General features: G+C 38.2%; 1 protein-coding gene across 6 annotated transcripts in view; it reads right to left on the bottom strand.

Moving 5' to 3' along the window:
• The window catches only part of MRTFB (myocardin related transcription factor B), a 530,378-nt gene that overhangs the window by 52,085 nt on the left and 459,227 nt on the right, over window positions 1-19,066 (bottom strand). For all 6 annotated transcript variants that reach the window (XM_053694678.1, XM_053694677.1, XM_053694679.1 and 3 more), the window contains one exon: window positions 42-289. In XM_053694678.1, the coding sequence (XP_053550653.1) occupies window positions 42-289 (248 nt within the window). The remainder of the gene's footprint in view (window positions 1-41; window positions 290-19,066) is intronic.

Raw genomic sequence — 19,066 nt, 5'->3', positions numbered from 1 at the left:
CACAGTACTGCTGCTTTCGTTTAGACATTAGCATGGCTTACTTGAGTGGCGCAGGTAAGATGGTTTGGTAGTTGTAGTGTTGTTGCTGTTGACTCAGTATCTGCAGTTGGAGGAACAGCTGCTGTTGCTGCAGCAGACGGGCATAGTTGGTATCCATTTCTGGTTCAATCTTCTCCCCCTTTTGGTCTGGCGGTATGTACTGATGGTATTTTAGCTTCTTTACCCGCGGTTTGGGTTCTTTTGACTTCTTGCTGCGAGACTTGTCACTGGCATTCTTGGGCTGGCTTTGCTATTTGCGCAGAAGCAAAATAAGACACGTAAGCTATTACTGTGCCTAAAAATTGTTACACAACACAATATATTACACGATCATGCCACTTAATTAACGTGTTGGCCATCAAAGGGGCATGTCAGGCACTTTATGGTACCCAAGGGGTTAAAACTAGCTATTACCTTTCTGAATTGAGAAAACATTTTATGCACACGCTAGCTAGGGTTGATCAGATACGTTATTTGGCAAGTAATGCAGCAGCCTAAGAGACCTTCACTCATCTGCCTGCCTGGTAAAATGCAATATTAAAAAAGAAATGATGATGTAGGCCAGTTCCACATGTTTTACATAATAATACAGCATTGCCCCATAAATTATCCAAAAATAAAGTAAGGCCCAGGGATATCAGTACAAGCATTATGTTTTGTTTTTTCATAAGACCCCTCCCACATATTGTATAATTTGTGTATATCAGAAACGGTATCGCAGAGACCAAAGGACATCCAAAAGCTGTTTATACTCAACTCAAGTTGTTATAATGACTCACTTGACTTAGCTTTCACTACTCTACCTATTCTCATTTGCAACACAGAAGCCAGTCTTATTGTCTTCTTCCGTCTGTCCCTGAGAAGAATCCAGTAAACACTTTACTAGGTCTGTGTCAATGTGGGTTCACTACCTTCTTAGTTGAACAACGTTTTCAAGTCTATAAAGTAGCTGCAGCCAGATTGCTTGTTCATGAATGTCGCCAACTGGGGGTGCAGACTATTGGATGCCAGCAAGGACTGTAATCTATAGCCCTAACCCTAATTACTAGCAAGTCACCACTTGCCTGTCATAGAGGTGGGTGATTGGTGACATAGTGCAAGACACAGATACCAAGTAAACGTCAGCGAGTGTTTAATATATTGCTAAAGAATTACTCATTCATTGAAGTACTAGTCTTAAAGCCCGTGTACACGGGCCAATTTTTTATGTACCGCGGTTCCATCCCTCTCCCCCTCTCTCCCTCCTGACCCCCCCTCCCCCCCCTCTCTCTCCCTCCCTCTTCCCCCCCCCTCTCTCTCTCTCTTTTCCCCCTCTCCCTCTTTTCCCCCCCCCCCTCACTCTCTCCCTCTTCCCCCCCCCCTCTCTCTCTCCCTCTTCCCCCCCCCCTCTCTCTCTCCCTCTTCCCCCCCCCCTCTCTCTCTCTCCCTCTTTTCCCCCTCTCTCTCTCTCTCCCTCTATCCCCCCCCTCTCTCTCTCTCCCTCTATCCCCCCCTCTCTCTCTCTCCCTCTTCCCCCCCTCTCTCTCTCCCTCTTTTCCCTCCCTCTCTCTCCCTCTCTCTCCCTCCCTCTTTTCCCCTCCTCTCCCTCCCTCTTTTCCCCCCCTCTATCCCCCTCTCTCTCCCTCCCTCTTTTCCCCCCTCCCCCCTCTCTCTCCCTCCCTCTCTCTTTCCCCCCCTCTCTCTCCCTCTTTTCCCCCTCTCCCTCTTTTCCCCCCTCTCTCTCCCTCTTTTCCCCCTCTCCCTCTTTTCCCCCCTCTCTCTCCCTCTTTCCCCCCCCCCTCTCTCTCCCCCTCTTTTCCCCCCCTCTCTCTATGTAAGGGGCCTATAGGGTTGCCTAAGGCCTTCTTCACTTTCTGCAATTACTTGAGGGGTTAAGGGGTCCTCAGGGAGGTTCAGATGTATGGCAGGGGCTAAGGAGGCCCAGCTAACTTTATAAGAAGTCTCCCACAGGCCCGGCAGCCCAGGCCCCAATGTACCACGTGGACCGGCTATGTAGAATTTATGCAGGAGGGCCAAGAAGTGTGAGCGACTCCGAAGAGAAAATCTTGTGTTTTATGGCGCTCCTGCACTTCCCCCCGTACCTCCCGGTCTCTGTTGCGTGCGCGTGGGTTCGCGTGCGCATGCGCATTGAGGCTAAGTGGGTTGTCAATGGCTAGGGCTTCGCGTGCGTGTGCGCGTGCGCATTGCTAGTAGTCTAACGGCTAAGGGGTTGTCAATGGCTAGGGCTTCACGGGTTCGCGTGCGTGTGCGCGTGCGGGGGGCTCAAAGTGTGCGTGCGCAGCAAGGGGGGTCAATGGGCTCAAATCAGTTTGTTTGTGAGTGTGAAACAATGGGGCTCAAATCAGTTTGTGAGTGTGGGGCTCAAATCAGTTTTGAGAGTGTGCGGTAAGGCGCGTGCGGGGTGCTAACAAACAATGCTAAGTGGGTTGCGCGTGCGAACAGCTGGCCAAGGGTGCGCGTGCAGCGGCAAGAGTTTGTCTGAACTGCGCATGACGGCTTCAGACAAACTCTTGTCTTTTATAATATAGGATATAGTTTTGTTTCTACTTTTCTAAAATGTACTTCCAGGGTCTGTAACTGTATAAAAATCTTACAACATGAACCATCACAATTTAGTCTAAACTAATGACAAGCAACAATACCCACAGCTAAATTCTCCTTTTGACTTTACCCAAACCGATGACTTTGAATAACTCGTCGTTATACACGACTGACTATGATCTGGCTGAATATTTAAACAGACTGAAGCAGGGCAAATGCACATAGCAAACTGGGATGTAGACTGATTAGCTTATTCATCTTTAGATGATATTAATACATGAATGATAAATGCAGCAATGGGATTTACTGAATAATGCTCTAATTAATTTACTGTCTGATTGTTATGGCTAGTTAATCAAATAATTACAATTTCCATGATTTCTGCCATTCGTTTTTTTCAAATTAGAAGATGATGAAAGACATTAGACACATAAATTAATTTCCTAGAGAAAAGCTGCACGTGCAAGTTCTATACTGAATACTTATACTTTACCATAATTGCAGCACAGTCTGCGACTGAAATAATCAAGCTGAGTTCATATTCAATTTGAAATTTATATAAAACCCCGTTGGCTCAGAGTTTGAGCAACAAGAAGTGACCTACCATTATTATAATGTGTTTGTATTTCATGTAATTCCTTGAATATACAGTACATATTTTAAGGGACATTGTAATGTGTCTGAATAAGTTTTCCTTCATATTAATTTCCATTCATGATAAGCAAATATTCATCATTTTGCGTGATTTTATGATTAGCATTTTTAAAATGCTCAAACACTTAATTACTAACATAAAATATTTAAATGATGTACAAGTTTTATATGTAAAAAGGTGAATTAATCTTTGCTCAACATGAAATAATACTTACAGCATCACTGCGGGGTGAGTGAGCTAGTGGAGTGTGGTTTTAAAACTGAACATTTATTATAGAAATAAAATTTAAAAATATGGACCATGCCATCAAGTGATAATAAATATATCAAAATGAACACTGCCTCCTCTAACAGGAAATACAGGATTAACCTGTATTAAATATGCCTATATACTCCAACACTCAGAGACCTGTGTAGGAAGGGGCAGTGACCGGAGCAACAATCTCCGGAATTGCTCAGGGAAAATAAAACTATCACTATCAATAATTCCTGGAGAACCCTCAGGTTCTGAACAGTTAAACCCTAAGAGAAAAATATGCCCCAATACTGCAAACTATGGTCTATCTGTAAAGGTGCCACTTAAGGCCAATAATTAAACTGAACTAAATAAGTAAGAGGAGGCAGTGTGAATGCCTGATGCGCGTTTCGCAACTGCTTTATCAGAGGTCTCTGATAAAGCAGTTGCGAAACGCGCAAGGAATTATTGATAATGATGTTTTATTTTCCCTGAGCAATTCTGGAGATTGTTGCTCCGGTCACTGCCCCTTCCTACACAGGTCTCTGAGTGTTGGACTATATAGGCATATTTAATACAGGTTAATCCTGTATTTCCTGTTAGAGGAGGCAGTGTTCATTTTGATATATTTTTTATCATATTTTCTATCACTTGATGGCATGGTCCATATTTTTTAATTTTATTTCTATAATAAATGTTAAGTTTTAAAACCACACTCCACTACACAGCACATATTGGCTAAACTATCCCCCATAAGTGTGCCATATTATGCTTTCTTTCTGTACCTTATTTATTACTAATGTTTATTCATTAGCATAAGGCACTGCCCACCTTAACATACATAGGTTTATTTAAGGGGGAATTGTGGGGATAGTTATCATCACCCCCTCATTCGCTAGGGGTCTCTAGGGGTATCTTACTATTCTCTCTTTATCTATCAGAATATGATGGCACAAATTATCAGTGGATAATTATTTAATTTAATGTTCCTAACCAGATACACTTTTAGAAATTATTTTTTGTTGTTGTTCTGTTATTTGGTTTAGTTTGAAAATAATTTAACAATGAGAGATGCTGATTTTGAGGTATTATATACTGTATCTTCCTTTATTTCTCTTCAACATATGATTATGTACAAATGTTTTTAACTCATCTTGGAAGAACTTTATATAGAGACATTGGAACTAGAGGAATTCAAATGGTTTATAGAACTTGAACATATGATACAAAATGTGAAACATTCTAATATAGTATTGACGATTCTACATTTCGATAATGCCTTTTGTACACTGTTGTCTATAAAAATGTCTGTACTATATTTTTGCTCAAATTTGTGTCTCTAATAAAAAGAATTAAATAAATAAATAATGGGATTTAGATATATTTTTAACAAACCAGGAAATTATCATCTTAATTAACTTGTTAACAGAGTAAGAGCAAAAACTAACATTAGCAGAAAAAAAGACTTGCAAACAGCCACCCTGCGCAACGTGTTTTCTGATGAACTAGAATATCTTTCCCAAGGTCTCTTATTACAAAGTAAGAGTTGTTGGAGATATGTTGGAGAGGTTTAAAATTTAACAACAAAACCACATACACCATGTTCGCACAACTGTAATGGATTGGAATAAAACCATGTTCCTTCCCACAGCTGTAATGAATTGGAATAAACCTGATTGTGTTTAAATAAATAAAATGTACTTAATTTCCCTTTGGTTTGTTTAACCAAATTCAAACTGGTCAGTGAGCAAGTGCCCCTGTGGCATGAAACGCGTCTGTTGTGGTGGGGGTATTAGGTCCCCCATCACCTTAATCTTATTTAGGTTATCCCATGATAAAAGGGATATAGTGATGTGAGTAGAGAAAGGGATACAGTGATGTGAGTAAAGAAAGGGATATAGTGATGTGAGTACAGAAAGGGATATAGTGATGTGAGTACAGAAAGGGATATAGTGATGTGAGTACAGAAAGGGATATAGTGATGTGAGTACAGAAAGGGATGTAGTGATGTGAGTACAGAAATTGATATAGTGATGTGAGTACAGAAAGGGATATAGTGATGTGAGTACAGAAAGGGATATAATGATGTGAGTACAGAAAGGGATATAGTGATGTGAGTACAGAAAGGGATATAATGATGTGAGTACAGAAAGGGATGTAGTGATGTGAGTACAGAAATTGATATAGTGATGTGAGTACAGAAAGGGATGTAGTGATGTGAGTACAGAAAGGGATATAATGATGTGAGTACAGAAAGGGATGTAGTGATGTGAGTACAGAAATTGATATAGTGATGTGAGTACAGAAAGGGATATAGTGATGTGAGTACAGAAAGGGATATAATGATGTGAGTACAGAAAGGGATATAGTGATGTGAGTACAGAAAGGGATATAATGATGTGAGTACAGAAAGGGATATAGTGATGTGAGTACAGAAAGGGATATAATGATGTGAGTACAAAAAGGGATATAGTGATGTGAGTACAGAAAGGGATATAGTGATGTGAGTACAGAAAGGGATATAATGATGTGAGTACAAAAAGGGATATAGTGATGTGAGTGCAGAAAGGGATATAGTGATGTGAGTACAGAAAGGGATATAATGATGTGAGTACAGAAAGGGATATAGTGATGTGAGTACAGAAAGGGATATAATGATGTGAGTACAAAAAGGGATATAGTGATGTGAGTACAGAAAGGGATGTAGTGATGTGAGTACAGAAATTGATATAGTGATGTGAGTACAGAAAGGGATATAGTGATGTGAGTACAGAAAGGGATATAGTGATGTGAGTACAGAAAGGGATATAGTGATGTGAGTACATAAAGGGATATAATGATGTGAGTACAGAAAGGGATATAGTGATGTGAGTACATAAAGGGATATAGTGATGTGAGTACAGAAAGGGATATAGTGATGTGAGTACAGAAAGGGATATAGTGATGTGAGTACATAAAGGGATATAGTGATGTGAGTACAGAAAGGGATATAGTGATGTGAGTACATAAAGGGATATAGTGATGTGAGTACAGAAAGGGATATAGTGATGTGAGTACATAAAGGGATATAGTGATGTGAGTACATAAAGGGATATAGTGATGTGAGTGCAGAAAGGGATATAGTGATGTGAGTACATAAAGGGATATAGTGATGTGAGTACATAAAGGGATATAATGATGTGAGTACAGAAAGGGATATAGTGATGTGAGTACAGAAAGGGATATAGTGATGTGAGTACAGAAAGGGATATAGTGATGTGAGTACAGAAAGGGATATAGTGATGTGAGTACAGAAAGGGATATAGTGATGTGAGTACATAAAGGTATATAGTGATGTGAGTACAGAAAGGGAAATAGTGATGTGAGTACAGAAAGGGATATAGTGATGTGAGTACAGAAAGGGATATAGTGATGTGAGTAAAGAAAGGGATATAGTGATGTGAGTGCAGAAAGGGATATAGTGATGTGAGTACATAAAGGGATATAGTGATGTGAGTGCAGAAAGGGATATAGTGATGTGAGTACAGAAAGGGATATAGTGATGTGAGTACAGAAAGGGATATAGTGATGTGAGTACAGAAAGGGATATACTGATGTGAGTACAGAAAGGGATATAGTGATGTGAGTACAGAAAGGGATATAGTGATGTGAGTACAGAAAGGGATATACTGATGTGAGTACAGAAAGGGATATAGTGATGTGAGTACAGAAAGGGATATAGTGATGTGAGTACAGAAAGGGATATAGTGATGTGAGTACATAAAGGGATATAGTGATGTGAGTAAAGAAAGGGATATAATGATGTGAGTACAGAAAGGGATATAGTGATGTGAGTGCAGAAAGGGATATAGTGATGTGAGTACAGAAAGGGATATAGTGATGTGAGTACAGAAAGGGATATAGTGATGTGAGTACAGAAAGGGATATAGTGATGTGAGTACAGAAAGGGATATAGTGATGTGAGTACATAAAGGGATATAGTGATGTGAGTACATAAAGGGATATAGTGATGTGAGTACAGAAAGGGATATAGTGATGTGAGTACATAAAGGGATATAGTGATGTGAGTACAGAAAGGGATATAGTGATGTGAGTACAGAAAGGGATATAATGATGTGAGTACAGAAAGGGATATAGTGATGTGAGTACAGAAAGGGATACAGTGATGTGAGTACAGAAAGGGATATAGTGATGTGAGTAAAGAAAGGGATATAGTGATGTGAGTACAGAAAGGGATATAGTGATGTGAGTACATAAAGAGATATAGTGATGTGAGTACAGAAAGGGATATAGTGATGTGAGTACATAAAGGGATATAGTGATGTGAGTACATAAAGAGATATAGTGATGTGAGTACAGAAAGGGATATAGTGATGTGAGTACAGAAAGGGATATAGTGATGTGAGTACAGAAAGGGATATAGTGATGTGAGTACAGAAAGGGATATAGTGATGTGAGTACAGAAAGGGATATAATGATGTGAGTACAGAAAGGGATATAGTGATGTGAGTACAGATAGTGATATAGTGATGTGAGTACAGATAGTGATATAGTGATGTGAGTACATAAAGGGATATAGTGATGTAAGTACAGATAGTGATATAGTGATGTGAGTACAGAAAGGGATATAGTGATGTGAGTACATAAAGGGATATAGTGATGTGAGTACAGAAAGGGATATAGTGATGTGAGTACAGAAAGGGATATAGTGATGTGAGTACAGAAAGGGATATAGTGATGTGAGTACAGAAAGGGATATAGTGATGTGAGTACAGAAAGGGATATAGTGATGTGAGTACATAAAGGGATATAGTGATGTGAGTACAGAAAGGGATATAGTGATGTGAGTACAGAAAGGGATATAGTGATGTGAGTGCAGAAAGGGATATAATGATGTGAGTACAGAAAGGGATATAATGATGTGAGTACATAAAGGGATATAGTGATGTGAGTACAGAAAGGGATATAGTGATGTGAGTACCAGAAAGGGATATAGTGATGTGAGTACATAAAGGGATATCGTGATGTGAGTACATAAAGGGATATAGTGATGTGAGTACATAAAGGGATATAGTGATGTGAGTACATAAAGGGATATAGTGATGTGAGTACAGAAAGGGATATAGTGATGTGAGTACAGAAAGGGATATAGTGATGTGAGTACAGAAAGGATATAGTGATGTGAGTACAGAAAGGGATATAGTGATGTGAGTACAGAAAGGGATATAGTGATGTGAGTACAGAAAGGGATATAGTGATGTGAGTACAGAAAGGGATATAGTGAAGTGAGTACAGAAAGGGATATAGTGATGTGAGTACAGAAAGGGATATAGTGATGTGAGTACAGAAAGGGATATAGTGATGTGAGTACAGATAGTGATATAGTGATGTGAGTACAGAAAGGATATAGTGATGTGAGTGCAGAAAGGGATATAGTGATGTGAGTACATAAAGGGATATAGTGATGTGAGTACATAAAGGGATATAGTGATGTGAGTACAGAAAGGGAATATAGTGATGTGAGTACAGAAAGGGATATAGTGATGTGAGTACAGAAAGGGATATAGTGATGTGAGTACGAAAGGGATATAGTGATGTGAGTACAGATAGTGATATAGTGATGTGAGTACAGAAAGGGATATAGTGATGTGAGTACAGATAGTGAATATAGTGATGTGAGTACAGAAAGGGATATAGTGATGTGAGTGCAGAAAGGGATATAGTGATGTAAGTACAGATAGTGATATAGTGATGTGAGTACATAAAGGGATATAGTGATGTGAGTACATAAAGGAATATAGTGATGTGAGTACAGAAAGGGATATAGTGATGTGAGTACATAAAGGGATATAGTGATGTGAGTAGCATAAAGGGATATAGTGATGTGAGTACATAAAGGGATATAGTGATGTGAGTACATAAAGGGATATAGTGATGTGAGTACAGAAATTGATATAGTGATGTGAGTACATAAAGGGATATAGTGATGTGAGTGCAGAAAGGGATATAGTGATGTGAGTACAGAAAGGGATATAATGATGTGAGTACATAAGGGATATAGTGATGTGAGTACAGAAAGGGATATAGTGATGTGAGTACAGAAAGGGATATAGTGATGTGAGTACAGAAAGGGATATAGTGATGTGAGTACAGAAAGGGATATAGTGATGTGAGTACAGAAAGGGATATAGTGATGTGAGTACAGAAAGGGATATAGTGATGTGAGTACAGAAAGGGATATAGTGATGTGAGTACATAAAGGGATATAGTGATGTGAGTACATAAAGGAATATAGTGATGTGAGTACAGAAAGGGATATAGTGATGTGAGTACAGAAAGGGATATAGTGATGTGAGTACAGATAGTGATATAGTGATGTGAGTACAGAAAGGGATATAGTGATGTGAGTGCAGAAAGGGATATAGTGATGTGAGTACATAAAGGGATATAGTGATGTGAGTACATAAAGGGATATAGTGATGTGAGTACAGAAAGGGATATAGTGATGTGAGTACAGAAAGGGATATAGTGATGTGAGTACAGAAAGGGATATAGTGATGTGAGTACAGAAAGGGATATAGTGATGTGAGTACAGAAAGGGATATAGTGATGTGAGTACAGAAAGGGATATAGTGATGTGAGTACAGATAGTGATATAGTGATGTGAGTACAGAAAGGGATATAGTGATGTGAGTGCAGAAAGGGATATAGTGATGTAAGTACAGATAGTGATATAGTGATGTGAGTACAGAAAGGGATATAGTGATGTGAGTACAGAAAGGAGATATAGGTGTTGTGAGTACAGAAAGGGATATAGTGAGTGAGTACAGAAAGGGATATAGTGATGTGAGTACAGAAAGGGATTTTAGGTGATGTGAGTACAGAAAGGGATATAGTGATGTGAGTACAGAAAGGGATATAGTGATGTGAGTACAGAGAAGGGATATAGTGATGTGAGTACATAAAGGGATACTAGTGATGTGAGTACAGATAGTGATATAGTGATGTGAGTACAGAAAGGATATAGTCGATGTGAGTGCAGAAAGGGATATAGTGATGTGAGTACATAAAGGGATATAGTGATGTGAGTACATAAAGGGATATAGTGATGTGAGTACAGAAAGGGATATAGTGATGTGAGTACAGAAAGGGATATAGTGATGTGAGTACAGAAAGGGATATAGTGATGTGAGTACAGAAAGGTATAGTGATGTGATGTACAGAAAGGGATATAGTGATGTGAGTACAGAAAGGGATATAGTGATGTGAGTACAGATAGTGATATAGTGATGTGAGTACAGAAAGGGATATAGTGATGTGAGTGCAGAAAGGGATATAGTGATGTAAGTACAGATAGTGATATAGTGATGTGAGTACATAAAGGGATATAGTGATGTGAGTACATAAAGGAATATAGTGATGTGAGTACAGAAAGGGATATAGTGATGTGAGTACATAAAGGGATATAGTGATGTGAGTACATAAAGGGATATAGTGATGTGAGTACATAAAGGGATATAGTGATGTGAGTACATAAAGGGATATAGTGATGTGAGTACAGAAATTGATATAGTGATGTGAGTACATAAAGGGATATAGTGATGTGAGTGCAGAAAGGGATATAATGATGTGAGTACAGAAAGGGATATAATGATGTGAGTACATAAAGGGATATAGTGATGTGAGTACAGAAAGGGATATAGTGATGTGAGTACAGAAAGGGATATAGTGATGTGAGTACAGAAAGGGATATAGTGATGTGAGTACAGAAAGGGATATAGTGATGTGAGTACAGAAAGGGATATAGTGATGTGAGTACAGAAAGGGATATAGTGATGTGAGTACAGAAAGGAATATAGTGATGTGAGTACAGAAAGGGATATAGTGATGTGAGTACAGAAAGGGATATAGTGATGTGAGTACAGAAAGGGATATAGTGATGTGAGTACATAAAGGGACTATAGTGATGTGAGTACAGAAAGGGATATAGTGATGTGAGTACAGAAAGGAATATAGTGATGTGAGTACAGAAAGGGATATAGTGATGTGAGTGCAGAAAGGGATATAGTGATGTGAGTACATAAAGGGATATAGTGATGTGAGTACATAAAGGGATATAGTGATGTGAGTACAGAAAGGGATATAGTGATGTGAGTACAGAAAGGGATATAGTGATGTGAGTACAGAAAGGGATATAGTGATGTGAGTACAGAAAGGGATATAGTGATGTGAGTACAGAAAGGGATATAGTGATGTGAGTACAGAAAGGGATATAGTGATGTGAGTACAGATAGTGATATAGTGATGTGAGTACAGAAAGGGATATAGTGATGTGAGTGCAGAAAGGGATATAGTGATGTAAGTACAGATAGTGATATAGTGATGTGAGTACAGAAAGGGATATAGTGATGTGAGTACAGAAAGGGATATAGTGATGTGAGTACAGAAAGGGATATAGTGATGTGAGTACAGAAAGGGATATAGTGATGTGAGTACAGAAAGGGATATAGTGATGTGAGTACAGAAAGGGATATAGTGATGTGAGTACAGAAAGGGATATAGTGATGTGAGTACAGAAAGGGATATAGTGATGTGAGTACAGATAGTGATATAGTGATGTAAGTACAGATAGTGATATAGTGATGTGAGTACAGAAAGGGATATAATGATGTGAGTACATAAAGGGATATAGTGATGTGAGTACAGAAAGGGATATAGTGATGTGAGTACAGAAAGGGATATAGTGATGTGAGTACAGAAAGGGATATAGTGATGTGAGTACAGAAAGGGATATAGTGATGTGAGTACATAAAGGGATATAGTGATGTGAGTACAGAAAGGGATATAGTGATGTGAGTACATAAAGGGATATAGTGATGTGAGTACATAAAGGGATATAGTGATGTGAGTGCAGAAAGGAATATAGTGATGTGAGTACAGAAAGGAATATAGTGATGTGAGTACAGAAAGGAATATAGTGATGTGAGTACAGAAAGGGATATAGTGATGTGAGTACATAAAGGGATATAGTGATGTGAGTACATAAAGGGATATAGTGATGTGAGTGCAGAAAGGAATATAGTGATGTGAGTACAGAAAGGAATATAGTGATGTGAGTACATAAAGGGATATAGTGATGTGAGTACATAAAGGGATATAGTGATGTGAGTACAGAAAGGAATATAGTGATGTGAGTACAGAAAGGAATATAGTGATGTGAGTACATAAAGGGATATAGTGATGTGAGTACATAAAGGGATATAGTGATGTGAGTACATAAAGGGATATAGTGATGTGAGTACAGAAAGGGATATAGTGATGTGAGTACATAAAGGGATATAGTGATGTGAGTACAGAAAGGGATATAGTGATGTGAGTACATAAAGGGATATAGTGATGTGAGTGCAGAAAGGGATATAGTGATGTGAGTACATAAAGGGATATAGTGATGTGAGTACATAAAGGGATATAGTGATGTGAGTGCAGAAAGGGATATAGTGATGTGAGTACAGAAAGGAATATAGTGATGTGAGTACAGAAAGGAATATAGTGATGTGAGTACAGAAAGGGATATAGTGATGTGAGTACATAAAGGGATATAGTGATGTGAGTGCAGAAAGGGATATAGTGATGTGAGTACAGAAAGGAATATAGTGATGTGAGTACAGAAAGGAATATAGTGATGTGAGTACAGAAAGGAATATAGTGATGTGAGTACAGAAAGGGATATAGTGATGTGAGTACAGAAAGGAATATAGTGATGTGAGTACAGAAAGGAATATAGTGATGTGAGTACATAAAGGGATATAGTGATGTGAGTACATAAAGGGATATAGTGATGTGAGTACATAAAGGGATATAGTGATGTGAGTACAGAAAGGAATATAGTGATGTGAGTACAGAAAGGAATATAGTGATGTGAGTACAGAAAGGAATATAGTGATGTGAGTACAGAAAGGAATATAGTGATGTGAGTACATAAAGGGATATAGTGATGTGAGTACATAAAGGGATATAGTGATGTGAGTACAGAAAGGAATATAGTGATGTGAGTACATAAAGGGATATAGTGATGTGAGTACATAAAGGGATATAGTGATGTGAGTACATAATGGAATATAGTGATGTGAGTACAGAAAGGAATATAGTGATGTGAGTACAGAAAGGGATATAGTGATGTGAGTACAGAAAGGGATATAGTGATGTGAGTACAGAAAGGGATATAGTGATGTGAGTACATAAAGGGATATAGTGATGTGAGTACAGAAAGGGATATAGTGATGTGAGTGCATAAAGGGATATAGTGATGTGAGTACATAAAGGGATATAGTGATGTGAGTGCAGAAAGGGATATAGTGATGTGAGTACATAAAGGGATATAGTGATGTGAGTACAGAAAGGGATATAGTGATGTGAGTACAGAAAGGGATATAGTGATGTGAGTACAGAAATTGATATAGTGATGTGAGTACAGAAAGGGATATAGTGATGTGAGTACAGAAAGGGATATAGTGATGTGAGTACAGAAAGGGATATAGTGATGTGAGTACAGAAAGGGATACAGTGATGTGAGTAAAGAAAGGGATATAGTGATGTGAGTACAGAAAGGGATGTAGTGATGTGAGTGCAGAAAGGGATATAGTGATGTGAGTACAGAAAGGGATATAGTGATGTGAGTAAAGAAAGGGATATAGTGATGTGAGTACAGAAAGGGATATAGTGATGTGAGTGCAGAAAGGGATATAGTGATGTGAGTACATAAAGGGATATAGTGATGTGAGTACAGAAAGGGATATAGTGATGTGAGTACATAAAGGGATATAGTGATGTGAGTACAGAAAGGGATATAGTGATGTGAGTACATAAAGGGATATAGTGATGTGAGTACATAAAGGGATATAGTGATGTGAGTACATAAAGGGATATAGTGATGTGAGTACAGAAAGGGATATAGTGATGTGAGTACAGAAAGGAATATAGTGATGTGAGTACATAAAGGGATATAGTGATGTGAGTACAGAAAGGGATATAGTGATGTGAGTACAGAAAGGGATATAGTGATGTGAGTACATAAAGGGATATAGTGATGTGAGTACAGAAAGGGATATAGTGATGTGAGTACAGAAAGGGATATAGTGATGTGAGTACAGAAAGGGATATAGTGATGTGAGTACAGAAAGGGATATAGTGATGTGAGTACAGAAAGGGATATAGTGATGTGAGTACAGAAAGGGATATAGTGATGTGAGTACAGAAAGGGATATAGTGATGTGAGTACAGAAAGGGATATAGTGATGTGAGTACAGAAAGGGATATAGTGATGTGAGTACAGAAAGGGATATAGTGATGTGAGTGCAGAAAGGGATATAGTGATGTGAGTACAGAAAGGGATATAGTGATGTGAGTACAGAAAGGGATATAGTGATGTGAGTACAGAAAGGGATATAATGATGTGAGTACAGAAAGGGATATAGTGATGTGAGTACAGAAAGGGATATAGTGATGTGAGTACAGAAAGGGATATAGTGATGTGAGTACAGATAGTGATATAGTGATGTGAGTACAGAAAGGGATATAGTGATGTGAGTACAGAAAGGGATATAGTGATGTGAGTGCAGAAAGGGATATAGTGATGTGAGTGCAGAAAGGGATATAGTGATGTGAGTACAGAAAGGGATATAGTGATGTGAGTACAGATAGTGATATAGTGATGTGAGTACAGAAAGGGATATAGTGATGTGAGTACAGAAAGGGATATAGTGATGTGAGTACATAAAGGGATATAGTGATGTGAGTACAGAAAGGGATATACTGATGTGAGTACAGAAAGGGATATACTGATGTGAGTACAGAAAGGGATATACTGATGTGAGTACAGAAAGGGATATAATGATGTGAGTACAGAAAGGGATATAGTGATGTGAGTACAGAAAGGGATATAGTGATGTGAGTACAGAAAGGGATATAGTGATGTGAGTACAGAAAGGGATATAGTGATGTGAGTGCAGAAAGGGATATAGTGATGTGAGTACAGAAAGGGATATAGTGATGTGAGTACAGAAAGGGATATAATGATGTGAGTACAGAAAGGGATATAGTGATGTGAGTACATAAAGGGATATAATGATGTGAGTACAGAAAGGGATATAGTGATGTGAGTACATAAAGGGATATAGTGATGTGAGTACATAAAGGGATATAGTGATGTGAGTACATAAAGGGATATAGTGATGTGAGTACATAAAGGGATATAGTGATGTGAGTACATAAAGGGATATAGTGATGTGAGTACATAAAGGGATATAGTGATGTGAGTACAGAAAGGGATATAGTGATGTGAGTACAGAAAGGGATATAGTGATGTGAGTACAGAAAGGGATATAGTGATGTGAGTACAGAAAGGGATATAGTGATGTGAGTACAGAAAGTGATATAGTGATGTGAGTACAGATAGTGATATAGTGATGTGAGTACAGAAAGGGATATACTGATGTGAGTACAGAAAGGGATATAGTGATGTGAGTACATAAAGGGATATAGTGATGTGAGTACAGAAAGGGATATAGTGATGTGAGTACAGAAAGGGATATAGTGATGTGAGTACAGAAAGGGATATAATGATGTGAGTACAGAAAGGGATATAGTGATGTGAGTACATAAAGGGATATAGTGATGTGAGTACATAAAGGGATATAATGATGTGAGTACAGAAAGGGATATAGTGATGTGAGTACATAAAGGGATATAGTGATGTGAGTACATAAAGGGATATAGTGATGTGAGTACAGAAAGGGATATAGTGATGTGAGTACAGAAATTGATATAGTGATGTGAGTACAGAAAGGGATATAGTGATGTGAGTACATAAAGGGATATAGTGATGTGAGTACATAAAGGGATATAGTGATGTGAGTACAGAAAGGGATATAGTGATGTGAGTACAGATAGTGATATAGTGATGTGAGTACAGAAAGGGATATAGTGATGTGAGTACAGAAAGGGATATAGTGATGTGAGTACAGAAAGGGATATAGTGATGTGAGTACAGAAAGGGATATAGTGATGTGAGTACAGAAAGGGATATAGTGATGTGAGTGCAGAAAGGGATAGAGTGATGTAAGTACAGAAAGGGATATAGTGATGTGAGTACAGAAAGGGATATAGTGATGTGAGTACATAAAGGGATATAGTGATGTGAGTACAGAAAGGGATATAGTGATGTGAGTACAGAAAGGGATATAGTGATGTGAGTACAGAAAGGGATATAGTGATGTGAGTACAGATAGTGATATAGTGATGTGAGTACAGATAGTGATATAGTGATGTGAGTACAGAAAGGGATATAGTGATGTGAGTACAGAAAGGGATATAGTGATGTGAGTACATAAAGGGATATAGTGATGTGAGTACAGAAAGGGATATAGTGATGTGAGTACAGATAGTGATATAGTGATGTGAGTACAGAAAGGGATATAGTGATGTGAGTACAGAAAGGGATATAGTGATGTGAGTACAGAAAGGGATATAGTGATGTGAGTACAGAAAGGGATAGAGTGATGTAAGTACAGAAAGGGATATACTGATGTGAGTACAGAAAGGGATATAGTGATGTGAGTACAGAAAGGGATATAGTGATGTGAGTACAGAAAGGGATATAGTGATGTGAGTACAGAAAGGGATATAGTGATGTAAGTACAGAAAGGGATATAGTGATGTGAGTACAGAAATTGATATAGTGATGTGAGTACAGAAAGGGATATAGTGATGTGAGTGCAGAAAGGGATAGAGTGATGTAAGTACAGAAAGGGATATAGTGATGTGAGTACATAAAGGGATATAGTGATGTGAGTACAGAAAGGGATATAGTGATGTGAGTACATAAAGGGATATAGTGATGTGAGTGCAGAAAGGGATATAGTGATGTGAGTACAGAAAGGGATATAGTGATGTGAGTACAGAAAGGGATATAGTGATGTGAGTACAGAAAGGGATATACTGATGTGAGTACAGAAAGGGATATAGTGATGTGAGTACAGAAAGGGATATAGTGATGTGAGTACAGAAAGGGATATAGTGATGTGAGTACAGAAAGGGATATAGTGATGTAAGTACAGAAAGGGATATAGTGATGTGAGTACAGAAATTGATATAGTGATGTGAGTACAGAAAGGGATATAGTGATGTGAGTACATAAAGGGATATAATGATGTGAGTACAGAAAGGAATATAGTGATGTGAGTACAGAAAGGAATATAATGATGTGAGTACAGAAAGGAATATAGTGATGTGAGTACAGAAAGGAATATAATGATGTGAGTACAGAAAGGGATATAGTGATGTGAGTACAGAAAGGGATATAGTGATGTGAGTGCAGAAAGGGATATAGTGATGTGAGTACAGAAAGGGATATAGTGATGTGAGTACAGAAAGGGATATAGTGATGTGAGTACATAAAGGGATATAGTGATGTGAGTACAGAAAGGGATATAGTGATGTGAGTACAGAAAGGGATATAGTGATGTGAGTACAGAAAGGGATATAGTGATGTGAGTACAGATAGTGATATAGTGATGTGAGTACAGATAGTGATATAGTGATGTGAGTGCAGATAGTGATATAGTGATGTGAGTACAGATAGTGATATAGTGATGTGAGTACAGATAGTGATATAGTGATGTGAGTACAGATAGTGATATAGTGATGTGAGTACAGATAGTGATATAGTGATGTGAGTACAGATAGTGATATAGTGATGTGAGTACAGATAGTGATATAGTGATGTGAGTACATAAAGGGATATAGTGATGTGAGTACAGAAAGGGATATAGTGATGTGAGTACAGAAAGGGATAGAGTGATGTGAGTACAGATAGTGATATAGTGATGTGAGTACAGAAAGGGATATAGTGATGTGAGTACAGAAAGGGATATAGTGATGTGAGTGCAGAAAGGGATATAGTGATGTGAGTACAGAAAGGGATATAGTGATGTGAGTACAGAAAGGAATATAGTGATGTGAGTACAGAAAGGGATATAGTGATGTGAGTACAGAAAGGGATATAGTGATGTGAGTACAGAAAGGGATGTAGTGATGTGAGTACAGAAAGGGATATAGTGATGTGAGTGCAGAAAGGGATATAGTGATGTGAGTACAGAAAGGGATAGAGTGATGTGAGTACAGATAGTGATATAGTGATGTGAGTACAGATAGTGATATAGTGATGTGAGTACAGAAAGGGATATAGTGATGTGAGTACAGATAGTGATATAGTGATGTGAGTACAGATAGTGATATAGTGATGTGAGTACAGAAAGGGATATAGTGATGTGAGTACAGAAAGGGATATAATGATGTGAGTACAGAAAGGGATATAGTGATGTGAGTACAGAAAGGGATATAGTGATGTGAGTACAGAAAGGGATATAGTGATGTGAGTACAGAAAGGGATATAGTGATGTGAGTACAGAAAGGGATATAGTGATGTGAGTACAGAAAGGGATATAGTGATGTGAGTACAGAAAGGGATATAGTGATGTGAGTACATAAAGGGATATAGTGATGTGAGTACATAAAGGGATATAGTGATGTGAGTACATA

This window comes from Bombina bombina, chromosome 11 (genome assembly GCF_027579735.1).
Source record: "Bombina bombina isolate aBomBom1 chromosome 11, aBomBom1.pri, whole genome shotgun sequence".
Taxonomy (NCBI): domain Eukaryota; kingdom Metazoa; phylum Chordata; class Amphibia; order Anura; family Bombinatoridae; genus Bombina; species Bombina bombina.
Note: the sequence above shows the minus strand (reverse complement) of the source record. Positions and strands in the feature narration are given on the sequence as shown.